At 34.9% G+C, this 13,153-nt stretch overlaps 1 protein-coding gene across 4 annotated transcripts in view; it reads right to left on the reverse strand.

Annotated features, from left to right (window-relative positions):
- LOC138692255 (inositol-tetrakisphosphate 1-kinase-like) overlaps positions 1–13,153 on the reverse strand; it is a 40,618-nt gene that overhangs the window by 14,728 nt on the left and 12,737 nt on the right. For all 4 annotated transcript variants that reach the window (XM_069815413.1, XM_069815411.1, XM_069815410.1 and 1 more), the window contains one exon: positions 6,022–6,114. In XM_069815413.1, the coding sequence (XP_069671514.1) occupies positions 6,022–6,114 (93 nt within the window). The remainder of the gene's footprint in view (positions 1–6,021; positions 6,115–13,153) is intronic.

A 13,153-nucleotide genomic window follows, 5' to 3' on the forward strand; every position in this document is an offset into this window, starting at 1 on the left:
CTACTTGAAGCAGTAAAGCCATAGGGTTGGAAGTAAATCCCGAAAAGACTAAGTATATGATTATGTCTCGTGACCAGAATATTGTACGAAATGGAACTATAAAAACTGCAGATTTATCCTTCGAAGAGGTGGAAAAATTCAAATATCTTGGAGCAACAGTAACAAATATAAATGACACTCAGGAGGAAATTAAACGCAGAAAAAATATGGGAAATAACTGTTATTATTCGGTTGAGAAGCTTTTATCATCTAGTCTGCTGTCAAAAATTCTGAAAGTTATAATTTATAAAACAATTATATTACCGGTTGTTCTGTAAGGCTGTGAAACTTGGACTCTCACTTTGAGAGAGGAACATAGATTAAGGGTGTTTGAGAATAAGGTTCTTAGGAAAATATTTGGGGCTAAGAGGGATGAAGTTACAGGAGAATGGAGAAAGTTACACAACACAGAACTGCACGCATTGTATTCTTCACCTGACATAATTAGGAACATTAAATCCAGACGTTTGAGATGGGCAGGGCATGTAGCACGTATGGGCGAATCCAGAAATGCATATAGAGTGTTAGTTGGGAGGCCGGAGGGAAAAAGATCTTTGGGGAAGCCAGGACGTAGATGGGAAGATAATATTAAAATGGATTTGTGGGAGGTGGGATATGATGGTAGAGACTGGATTAATCTTGCTCAGGATAGAGACCAATGGCGGGCTTATGTGGGGGCGGCAATGAACCTCCGGGTTCCTTAAAAGCCAGTAAGTAAGTAAGTAAGTAAAAAGAAAAAAAATATTATTTAACAGGGATTTTAGGAAAGGCTACTTGGTGATACACTTTGCATAGCTGAATGTGCAGGCTGATCTTGATTGTCTTAGAAAACATTGTAGTGGTATTCAGATAAGTCAAATACAGCATAATATAAGAATATTTATTGAATGATTTTCAGTTAAAATTACTTATCAATATTAAAAAAAAAAAAACAGTCGTCATGATACTTAGAAGTTAACGCATCACCAGCAGCAATCCCAAAAACGTATTACAATAAATCTAAAACTGATTACGGGATACATATACGAGTCAGCATTTAAACACAAGGTCTGCTCAACCCATAAATCTGCGAACAACTTTTGCAACTTGAATTTAAACAATAAAATGCATCATGACTAGGCTCAACTTCCAGTTAATAAATATATTTACGATCTAATTTGCAACCCAAGTCGAAGGATCTATTTGAAACAATTCCGACGTCTACTAATAAATTAAGTAATGAAGTTGAATATTGGAATTAACATGAACAACAAGATCATAAATTACTTTGCTACAATTATAACTATTATAACAATTATAACACCAAATGCTTGACATATATAACACACAATGACACATACCATTAATTTGCAAAATACATAAACATTTATACGATCATGTACAATACATTAATAAAGATATGATTTCTGAATTAATGAACCTTAAATACAGGTGTAACATTAATAGAAATTGAACCTGTTTTAATGTACATAAATAATTATTGTAAACTTCTTATGTGTATTAATAGCTGTTTTAATTATTGCTATAAAATTGAAGTAGATTTCGAATATTAGTTTGGTTTTCATCATTAAACAAATAAATTAATCGGAAGCAATAATTAACACAACTTAATTACTGACTTTTAAGGAACCCGGAGGTTCATTGCCGCCCTCACATAAGCCCGCCATTGGTCCCTATCCTGAGCAAGATTAATCCAGTCTCTACCACCATATCCCACCTCCCTCAAATCCATTTTAATATTATCTTCCCCTCTACATCTCGGCCTCCCCAAACGTCTTTTTCCCTCCGGCCTCCCAACTAACACTCTATATGCATTTCTGGATTCGCCCATACGTGCTACATGCCCTGCCCATCTCAATCGTCTGGATTTAATGTTCCTAATTATGTCAGGTGAAGAATACAATGCGTGCAGTTCTGTGTTGTGTAACTTTCTCCATTCTCCTGTAACTTCATCCCTCTTAGCCCCAAATATTTTCCTAAGAACCTTATTCTCAAACACCCTTAATCTCTGTTCCTCAAAGTGAGAATGCAAGTTTCACAACTTTTGCTGCAGTCATGCCAGAGAATCAGTCCCATTCCGAGGCTTATTTTATGGATTCGTAACAAACTGTTTTTTATGGTGATGGGTTGTTAGCTCTTCGCGCAACCCCCAAGTAGGAGGACCACCCCTTTTCGGCTGTCCACGACTGCTTATTCAATATATTCGCAGCTACCCTCCATATCTGGAGGCAGTCTCCTCTATCCACAACTTGAGGACGTGCCATACTGTGGTGATAGGGACCCACAATACATGTATCACAATACATTGCTCTCTTAAATTGACTGGGCATATTGGGAATTAAATCAATGGTTTTCCCAGAACACGCTATGAAATGTTTAATATAAAACTATTTCTATCTTCAAAAGGAAACAAAAGCGAGCAAAATTGTATTAGATATTTTGTTTACAATTTCTCAAAGAATCATCATCATATCCCTCACGTGTTAGACCCTACAGGATCTGTTACGGTCTCATGCCAGCGCTTTCGTGGTCTTCCCAATTTCCTCTTTCCTCTTGGTACATAAGTAAGAATCTGTTTAGGCCATCTAGTGCGATCCATCCTTTCGACATGTTTTTTCCACTGAAGTCGATATTGTTGAACAAAATTAACTATAGGATCCATTTTGAGTTCCTGCAATATGTCCACATTTTTACGGTGTTCCAGCAAAGAGCATCCCGCTGCTCATCTCATGAACCTCATTTCCGCTGTCGTCAACCTTTGCTCATCAGCTTTTCTGATTGTCCATGCCTCGCTACCGTAAGTGAGGACCGGTCGAGCTAGTGTTTTATATACCTTTAGCCTTGTATGTTTCTGAACATGGGAGGATTTGAAGACGGCATTAATGACGCCAGTGATTTTTATAAATTTAGATATTTTGTTTGACATATCTTCATCAGTGATCTCAAAGAATAACCCCCTGAAATTAATAACATTACTTACGTTTCACCCTATGTAATAAATTTCCCTCCTGGGGAAAATGTTTGTATTCAACACAGGCTACAGTGATTATGATAGATGATGTTACTAACAGACAATTTTATTAAGGTACAGCAAGGACCTGTGTCTGACGAAGAAGAGTCTTGTGCATTAAGTATGCTTGTTTAGGCTTCCCCTCTTGTGGCCCGCGGACTTCAAAGGCTCGTCTCCACTATTAAACATTTAACAACAACATGTTAAATTGTCTACCGTTAACATCCCAACATGTTCATTGAACATGTTAATGCTAATTTCATTTAACACTTTGTCCACACTGTTAAACATGTTAAACTTGACTTTCTTTGCGCAGTCCACCATAAACAGTTCAATTTTGTTATAATCCTTTCTGCACTTTAATCCTACCCAATGTTCAATTTTGTTATAATCCTTTCTGCACTGTAATCCTACCCAATGTTCAATTTTGTTATAATCCTTTCTGCACTTTAATCCTACCCAATGTTCAATTTTGTTATAATCCTTTCTGCACTGTAATCCTACCCAATGTTCAATTTTGTTATAATCCTTTCTGCACTGTAATCCTATCCAATGTTCAATTTTGTTATAATCCTTTCTGCACTGTAATCCTATCCAATGTTCAATTTTGTTATAATCCTTTCCGCACTGTAATCCTATCCAATGTTCAATTTTGTTATAATCCTTTCTGCACTGTAATCCTACCCAATGTTCAATTTTGTTATAATCCTTTCTGCACTGTAATCCTACCCAATGTTCAATTTTGTTATAATCCTTTCTGCACTGTAATCCTACCCAATGTTCAATTTTGTTATAATCCTTTCTGCACTGTAATCCTACCCAATGTTCAATTTTGTTATAATCCTTTCTGCACTGTAATCCTATCTAATGTTCAATTTTGTTATAATCCTTTCTGCACTGTAATCCTATCCAATGTTCAATTTTGTTATAATCCTTTCCGCACTGTAATCCTATCCAATGTTCAATTTTGTTATAATCCTTTCTGCACTGTAATCCTACCCAATGTTCAATTTTGTTATAATCCTTTCTGCACTGTAATCCTACCCAATGTTCAATTTTGTTATAATCCTTTCTGTACTGTAATCCTACCCAATGTTCAATTTTGTTATAATCCTTTCTGCACTGTAATCCTACCCAATGTTCAATTTTGTTATAATCCTTTCTGCACTGTAATCCTACCCAATGTTCAATTTTGTTATAATCCTTTCTGCACTGTAATCCTATCTAATGTTCAATTTTGTTATAATCCTTTCTGCACTGTAATCCTACCCAATGTTCAATTTTGTTATAATCCTTTCTGCACTGTAATCCTACCCAATGTTCAATTTTGTTATAATCCTTTCTGCACTGTAATCCTATCCAATGTTCAATTTTGTTATAATCCTTTCCGCACTGTAATCCTATCCAATGTTCAATTTTGTTATAATCCTTTCTGCACTGTAATCCTACCCAATGTTCAATTTTGTTATAATCCTTTCTGCACTGTAATCCTACCCAATGTTCAATTTTGTTATAATCCTTTCTGCACTGTAATCCTATCCAATGTTCAATTTTGTTATAATCCTTTCTGCACTGTAATCCTACCCAATGTTCAATTTTGTTATAATCCTTTCTGCACTGTAATCCTATCTAATGTTCAATTTTGTTATAATCCTTTCTGCACTGTAATCCTATCCAATGTTCAATTTTGTTATAATCCTTTCCGCACTGTAATCCTATCCAATGTTCAATTTTGTTATAATCCTTTCTGCACTGTAATCCTACCCAATGTTCAATTTTGTTATATTCCTTTCTGCACTGTAATCCTACCCAATGTTCAATTTTGTTATAATCCTTTCTGCACTGTAATCCTATCTAATGTTCAATTTTGTTATAATCCTTTCTGCACTGTAATCCTACCCAATGTTCAATTTTGTTATAATCCTTTCTGCACTGTAAGCCTACCCAATGTTCAATTTTGTTATAATCCTTTCTGCACTGTAATCCTACCCAATGTTCAATTTTGTAATTGCCTCTATTGCTTGTTACAGGGAAGAAAATGAGAATGTGGGTGAGGCAATATCTTAGTAAAAGACACTATGCAGGATACATTCTAAACGGGCTTAAAGTTGAATACAGTATCGATTTGGATTCAAAAACTTGCTGAGAATGTCAGAACACGATTTTAATATAGTGCTGCAAAAATACTTCCTGTTACATCAAAGAAATGCACAATTTAAGAGCAGCCATTTCATCTCAATTAAAGCACGATTGATTGACTATCATAGGACCTACGACATGATAGATGTTAAAGGAGTGGGTAATGTCGTATAATTATTATTTCCGAAGTTTTACGAACGTTAACATACATCACCAAATACGACCATTACTGACGTCAACATAGCATTAACGTTTAGCGTACGACGAGAGTGCGAAAACTCTCTATTGTATTCTCGAGAACAATTAAATAATAATTCCAGTTCTCTAAAACAGTCGGCCTTCTTAGTTTTGCCCGTGTATTCTTTTGCAGGCACATCCCACAAACAAGGCTTTTCCATCAGTGCATTAATTTTATTCTAATGTATTTTCTTTCGTCCACTCCATTATTTCGAACAACTTACAGCCAACACCTATAAAAATGATCAAGATACGCGCCACAAAATCGGAAGTTAGTTGTTGCTTTGGAAACTGTACGAACTTTGCCAAACTGTACCGACGCTGCACAAGCAAGTGAATTGACTTGACATGTTTTCCATTTCTGCTGGAAAACTCGCCAACATATTTAGTCAACATGTTAAGTCAATTGAGACTTGAAATGTCCATATACATGTTATACCGGTATTTAACATGTTGTTGTTAAATGTTTAATAGTGGAGACGCGCCTTAAGGCGTAGCCCACACCTATATACTAATGCCCACAATAAAGTACCTCATCACTCTTTTTGTTATTCATTCTTGCACTGATGTGTGAAGGTATGTATGTAGGTACTTACCAAATGGAAACTTCACACCTGCAAGTCTCAGTGCCTGCAGATTCTCTTGCACGTCACTTGATGTCAGCTCCACAAAAGAGGGTGTGAACACATCTACAAGACAGACACAAGAGCATTACAACACTGATGTACTGATGTGAGAAGGAAACTCTCCATTGGAAAATGTTCAATACATTTTTCTGGAAAATTGTCAGTCCAAACTATTTCTTTCTTTGCTCTCTTGCTTGCTGCCTCAAGATCTGCACATGTATTGCCCATTCAGTATTCTTATTAGACATCAGCTTATCAAATGCGTCCATAGGCGGAGTTATGGGGGGCATATGGGGGGGCACTTGTCTGAACTATTTTTTTTCTATTAACGTTATAAAATATTGAATCCATAAGATCTTTTTTGCCTTTCTTTATGATTATGTTTCTGTGCCTAAATTGGCGAATTAATGTCTTCAGATCATGTGTCTGGACTAATTGGACAAATTATTAGCAAAATTGAAGATTTTTATTATATATTTTTACAAAATATGATTCTTCAATTTAGACTACAGTTGACATTTTTGCGTATTTCCAAATTATTAGCAAAATTGAAGATTTGTATTGTATAGCTTTAGAAAATTTAACTCTTCAATTTGGACTACATTTGATATTTTTGCATATTTACAAATTATTAGCAAAACTGAAGGTTTTTATTATATATTTTTACAAAATTCGACTCGTCAATTTGGAATACAGTTGACATTTGGGATATTTCCAAATTATTAGCAAAACTGAAGATTTTTATTTTATAGTTTTACAAAATTTGTCTCTTCAATTTAGACTGTAGTTGAAATTTTTGCTAATTTACCAATTATTAACAAAATTGAAGATTTTTATTATATATTTTTACAAAATTTAACTCTTCAATTTAAACTACAATTGACATTTTTGCGTATTTTGTCTATTGTAACGATAGAAATATGCAAAATTGTCAACTGTAGTCTAAATTGAAAAGTCAAATTTTGTAAACAGAATTATCATAAAAATCGTCAATTTTGTTAATAATTTGTCCACGTCTGTATACATATAATTTGAATTGCTAATGGAAATTACGGGAAAATGACTGAACGCATTTTAATAAATGACCCCCATTTTGAAGCTTGGAACCCAACGTTTTTCAGAAAAATAGTAGTTTTCAGTGAAATGTCAATTTTCCTACATCATTTTCCTATTTTCCAAAATCCATCTTTTGTCAGTTTTGAGAACTAATTGCATTTCAATATAAAACAAAACACAAACTACAATAAACAATAGGCTATTATACGAAGGCCATGACCTGCAGGACTGCTGACATATCTAGAGCTCAAATTCAATTGGTTACTAAAAACTTCAAAGTTTACTAAATATAATTTACAGGTCTCATTCTGCGGTGTTTAATTTTATTGGATATTAAAATATATAAAACTTGAGGTGGTTTAATGACATTATTACTATCAGACATTAAAATTATTATAGTTGAAGCCATGATGTCATTATTTTTCATTAATTATACATATCAATGCTATACTAATGATATGAAAGTGAAACGTTTTGGAGTTATAGACATGTAAGTAGATGTAGAGAGTATCTATAATTTGCTGAGTGGTGGCTATGTAGTACATATATATATATACAAAACTTACATAGGATAATAATATTTTTATTAAAGATTAAATATTTTTATAGCTATTATTCAAGTGGGGTTGGGTCTTTTTCATACACCTAATGGTGGTGTGGTGTAGACATTTATATATGCCTCATTCTCTTCAATATTGGCTCAAGAGAGGGCAAAAATTACAGTTCCTAAGGGAAGACCAAAAGGTATTACTTACTGATGAAATAAGAGGCCTAGAAAATTTTGTAGTCTCCCGATCATTTCAGCAAAATCTCTTAGCAGAATAAAATGATTTTACCCTCTATATTTCAAGCTCTCCATGCAGCAGCTATACCAAGATGCTATGTCTATTGTTCGAAAGCATAGCAAACCTGACATTTTTTAACTTTCGTCTACAATCCACAATGACCAGAAATAGCTATTGCTTTACTCCCACATGAAAAACACACTGATCGTTCTGACATTGTTACTTGCGTTTTCGCATTGAAACTCAAAAACTGAAAGTGCATAGGTTCAAGAGAAAGTATTTGGCATAAAAAACCATTCAGAGGGAGTATGTTTCATTATTTTGAAGAAAATAACTTGAAAAATGTCTGGTATTCTTCATTGAATATAAATCTGAAAAATTTTTATTTGAACATCTAATGGACTTAGTTTGCAGCATTTGTTGCACATGCCACTAGTTTATTTTAAATTTCTGAATGTATAAGAATTTCTAAACCTCATTTGAGGAATGGAAGAACTGTAATGTTTCTTTTTGTAACAGCCTGTGAATGAGTACTAAATCTCTAACCTTGGACAGTTGTGACAATATGAACTCCAACGAAACGCAATTGCCACGTTTTTTTACCATAACATTTTATTTTGTTTCATTTATTATTTATTATTTATACTGGAGGAGTTTGGGCCATAGGGCCTTCTTTTACACTCAATGAGGTCACAAAATACACAAGCAGTGAAACTGAACGTAAAGTAAAAAGAAAAAAATACTATCATATTACAAAATAAAACAAATCGAGACATTACTTACTTCCTGGCTTTTAAGGAACCCGAAGGTTCATTGCCGCCCTCACATAAGCCCGCCATTGGTCCCTATCCTGAGCAAGATTAATCCATTCTCTATCATCACATCCCACCTCCCTCAAATACATTTTATTATTATCTTTCCATCTACATTTCGGCCTCCCTAAAGGTCTTTTTCCCTCCGGCCTCCCAACTAACACTCTATATGCATTTCCGGATTCGTCCATACGTGCTACATGCCCTGCCCATCTCAAACGTCTGGATTTAATGTTCCTAATTATGTCAGGTGAAGAATACAATGCGTGCAGTTCTGTGTTGTGTAACTTTCTCCATTCTCCTGTAACGTCATCCCTCTTAGCCCCAAATATTTTCCTAAGCACCTTATTCTCAAACACCCTTAACCTATGTTCCTCTCTCAAAGTGAGAGTCCAAGTTTCACAACCATAAAGAACAACCGGTAATATAACTGTTTTATAAATTCTAACTTTCAGATTTTTTGACAGCAGACTAGATGATAAAAGCTTCTCGACCGAATAATAACAGGCATTTTCCATATTTATTGTGTGTTTAATTTCCTCCCGAGTATCATTTATATGTGTTACTGTTGCTCCAAGATATTTGAACTTCTCCACTTCTTCAAAAGATAAATTTCCAATTTTTATATTTCCATTTCGTGCAATATTCTGGTCACGAGACATAATCATATACTTTGTCTTTTCGGGATTTACTTCCAAACCTATCTCTTTACTTGCTTCCAGTAAAATTCCCGTGTTTTCCCTAATTGTTTGTGGATTTTCTCCTAACATATTCACGTCATCCGCATAGACAAGCAGCTGATGTAACCCGTTCAATTCCAAACCCTCTCTGTTATCCTGGACTTTCCTAATGGCATAATCTGGAGCAAAGTTAAAAAGTAAAGGTGATAGTGCATCTTCTTGCTTTAGCCCACAGTGAATTGGAAACGCACCTGACAGAAACTGACCTATACGAACTCTGCTGTACATTTCACTGAGTCACATTTTAATTAATCGAACTAGTTTCTTGGGCATACCAAATTCAATAAGAATATCATATAAAACTTCTCTCTTAATCAAGTCATATGCCTTTTTGAAATCTATGAATAACTGATGCACTGTACTCCCATTTTTTCTCCATTATCTGTCGAAATCGAGACATTACAAAATTAAAATAAAAGAAAGTAAAATACAAATCTATAGACTGGATTACAACATAAGAAACTCAATTAGTACAAACAGTTGAGGGGGTCAGAAGCAAAAGGGTACAAGTGACATTTCTAAGAACATGAATTAAGTGCATCCAGGGCAAGCTAAAACATTTAAAATTGTAGTGGCAAAAGGGATACATCTTTTAACTACAACACACACTAAAATTGAAATAAAAAATTTCACGGAATTTACGAAATCTTAAGTACTTTCAACCACATTTTCTCACAAATAACATTTAAGAGGTGAACAGCTGTCTGCTGTGATTCACCACATTCACACATTATCATGTATCCTTTAATGCTGTAAATAAGTTAAGGGTGACATTATTACCAAATGTAACTATTGTCTTAACATGTTAATTCTGGTTTCATTCATATGTTTACAATTCATTTGCATTTGCTAAATATTATTACAAACATTCAATATGTACTGATTTAGATATTGTGAAAATATGCCTGAAGATGCCATGTGGCAAAAACATTCGCAATGTATTTTTCATAATATTTGTTTGTAAAAACTCTGGTAAGTCATTTGGACGAAAATATATTTAATTAATCAAGTATCATAACAGACTTATCGAAAAATACCATTACAATGAATTTTAAGCTCATAAGTGACACCAATAAGGCATCATTCATGAGTAGGGCTAGAATTCTTAGGTTTTAACCTATTTTTTCCTTTCTATATATACAATTTATTTCAATAGATATGTTTTCTACACTTCCTGTAAGAAAGTATGTAATTTTCATTGGACCTAAAAATGCCTAAAATAAGGTATTCAACCTAAAATACTCTAAATCAGCATTTCTCAATCTATGGTCCACGGACCACCTGTGGTCCTCGAGGTCTGCCCTTGTGGCCCTTCAAAAAGGACAGAAGAAAAAATAAAATTAAAACGAATTGCATATCACTCTATAGCTGAAAATCTGAGAGTTTGGAAATGGCAATCACCTTTCACCTTTTCTCCCAGTACTGACATTTTACGAACGTGGTGTTTCTTGCCATCTTTTCCCTGCACATCAGCTGATGACATGAAGCTTTATCAACAACTTAGGTTATTTAGCGTCTGAATGAGATGAGTACATTGGCATATCCTTCAGATGTATTCTCAAAACTGTCCACACCTGTGGAGTAACGGTCAGCGCGTCTGGCCGTGAAACCAGGTGGCCCGGGTTCGAATCCCGGTCGGGGCAAGTTACCTGGTTGAGGTTTTTCCGGGGTTTTCCCTCAACCCAATACGAGCAAATGCTGGGTAGCTTTCGGTGCTGGACCCCGGACTGATCTCACCGGCATTATCACCTTCATATCATTCAGAAGCTAAATAACCTAGATGTTGATACTTACTTACTTACTTACTGGCTTTTAAGGAACCCGAAGGTTCATTGCCGCCCTCACATAAGCCCGCCAGCGGTCCCTATCCTGTGCAAGATTAATCCAGTCTCTATCATCATACCCAACCTCCCTCAAATCCATTTTAATATTATCCTCCCATCTACGTCTCGGCCTCCCTAAAGGTCTTTTTCCCTCCGGTCTCCCAACTAACACTCTATATGCATTTCTGGATTCGCCCATACGTGCTACATGCCCTGCCCATCTCAAACGTCTGGATTTAATGTTCCTAATTATGTCAGGTGAAGAATACAATGCGTGCAGTTCTGTGTTGTGTAACTTTCTCCATTCTCCTGTAACTTTATCCCGCTTAGCCCCAAATGTTGATGTTGATACAGCATCGTAAAATAACCCAATAAAATAAAAAAATAAATAAAATACTCTCAAAACTAAACGAACTAAATCTCTCTCTACAGGTAATTCTTTGACTGTTCTCAATGCACATGAGAAAATGAGGATGTTCGAAAGGAAACTTAGTTTGCTAGTTATTTCCGTAAAACAGAGGATTTTTTCACTATTTCCAACCCTAGAGTCTTTTTTGGTGGAAAATGATTTCGTTATTGGAAAATAAATGTGCAATGAAATATGTTCGCATCTGAAAACTCTGAGGTCACAATTTGAAACTTATTTTCCAAGTAAATATGACAAATTTTCATGGGTTCGTTATTCCTTTCATTGCGATATTGAAAATAACAAACTTTCATTGAGTGAAAGAGAACAGTTAATTAAACTCTGGAATGACACCGGACTTAAAATGAAATTCCAAGCGGAAGGTATGGTTAATTTCTGGACCTCATCACAAGTGAAAAGAGAATACAGTGAACTGTACAATGATGCTTTACAGATTATAATTCAGTTTGCTTTTACATATCTATGTGAGAAAGGGTTTTCATCACTAATTCTAACGAAAGCAAAGAACCGAAATAGACTCAGTGTATGTGACGATCTCAGACTTAAGCTTACCAGCATATATCCAAATGTAGAATAACTGTGCAAGAATCGGAGGCTTATCCATCTCATTAATGTGACTACTAACATATATTTATTTTGTTTAGTTAAAAAGTTAAAGATTATCCAAACTCTAGCCTTGATTTATTAAAAAAACTAAAATGAATTTTTTTCTATTAACAGTAACTTAATTAGTTGATACTAATATAAAATAAAATTAATTAAATTGATTATAATTAATTAATTCTGTTTACAGTTCTGGTATTAAAATGTACTACAAAAATGATAAATTTGCTTTCGTAGGGAACAAGAGTAAGGTGGTCCGAGGAACTGTTCTGACTTAAAAAAGTGGTCCCCACTTCAAAAAAGTTTGAGAAACGCTGCTCTAAATCATTGTTTCGACCTAATATCCATTTATATTTATCTATTGAAATAAATTGCATATACAGGAAGGAAAAAAAAAAAAGTTAAAATCTGAGAATCTTAGCCCTATTTATGATTCACTTTATTTTCACCAATTGAAACCTGCGAACTTCACTACTGCCTCAGCTGATTCTTACCCGCTAGGGAAGCTGGCTGGCTGCTGCCATTTACTATGTTGACCATCTGAATGACATTGAAAAGGTCGTTCTTGATTCCGATGAAACAGAGACTTCCTGCATCAGTAAAGCAAGGAAATGCTTCCCTAGCATTTATAAAAGCAAATTTTGCACATTTACCAGAAGCTATCCTCAGGTTGGAAAGTACGACCCTGACATTGAAAGATGCTTTGGACAACATTTACAAGAAAGAAGTGCCCGGACCAACAGGAGTTGCTTGTGCTACGAAGCTGGAGAGATTCTTCATCGCAATCCTGGCTTTAAGGCTATGGAAGGGAGACAGTTTACAGGCATGCTGATTCATGAACCCAAAACATTGGCTT

Source organism: Periplaneta americana, chromosome 16 (genome assembly GCF_040183065.1).
Source record: "Periplaneta americana isolate PAMFEO1 chromosome 16, P.americana_PAMFEO1_priV1, whole genome shotgun sequence".
NCBI classification, from domain to species: Eukaryota; Metazoa; Arthropoda; class Insecta; order Blattodea; family Blattidae; genus Periplaneta; species Periplaneta americana.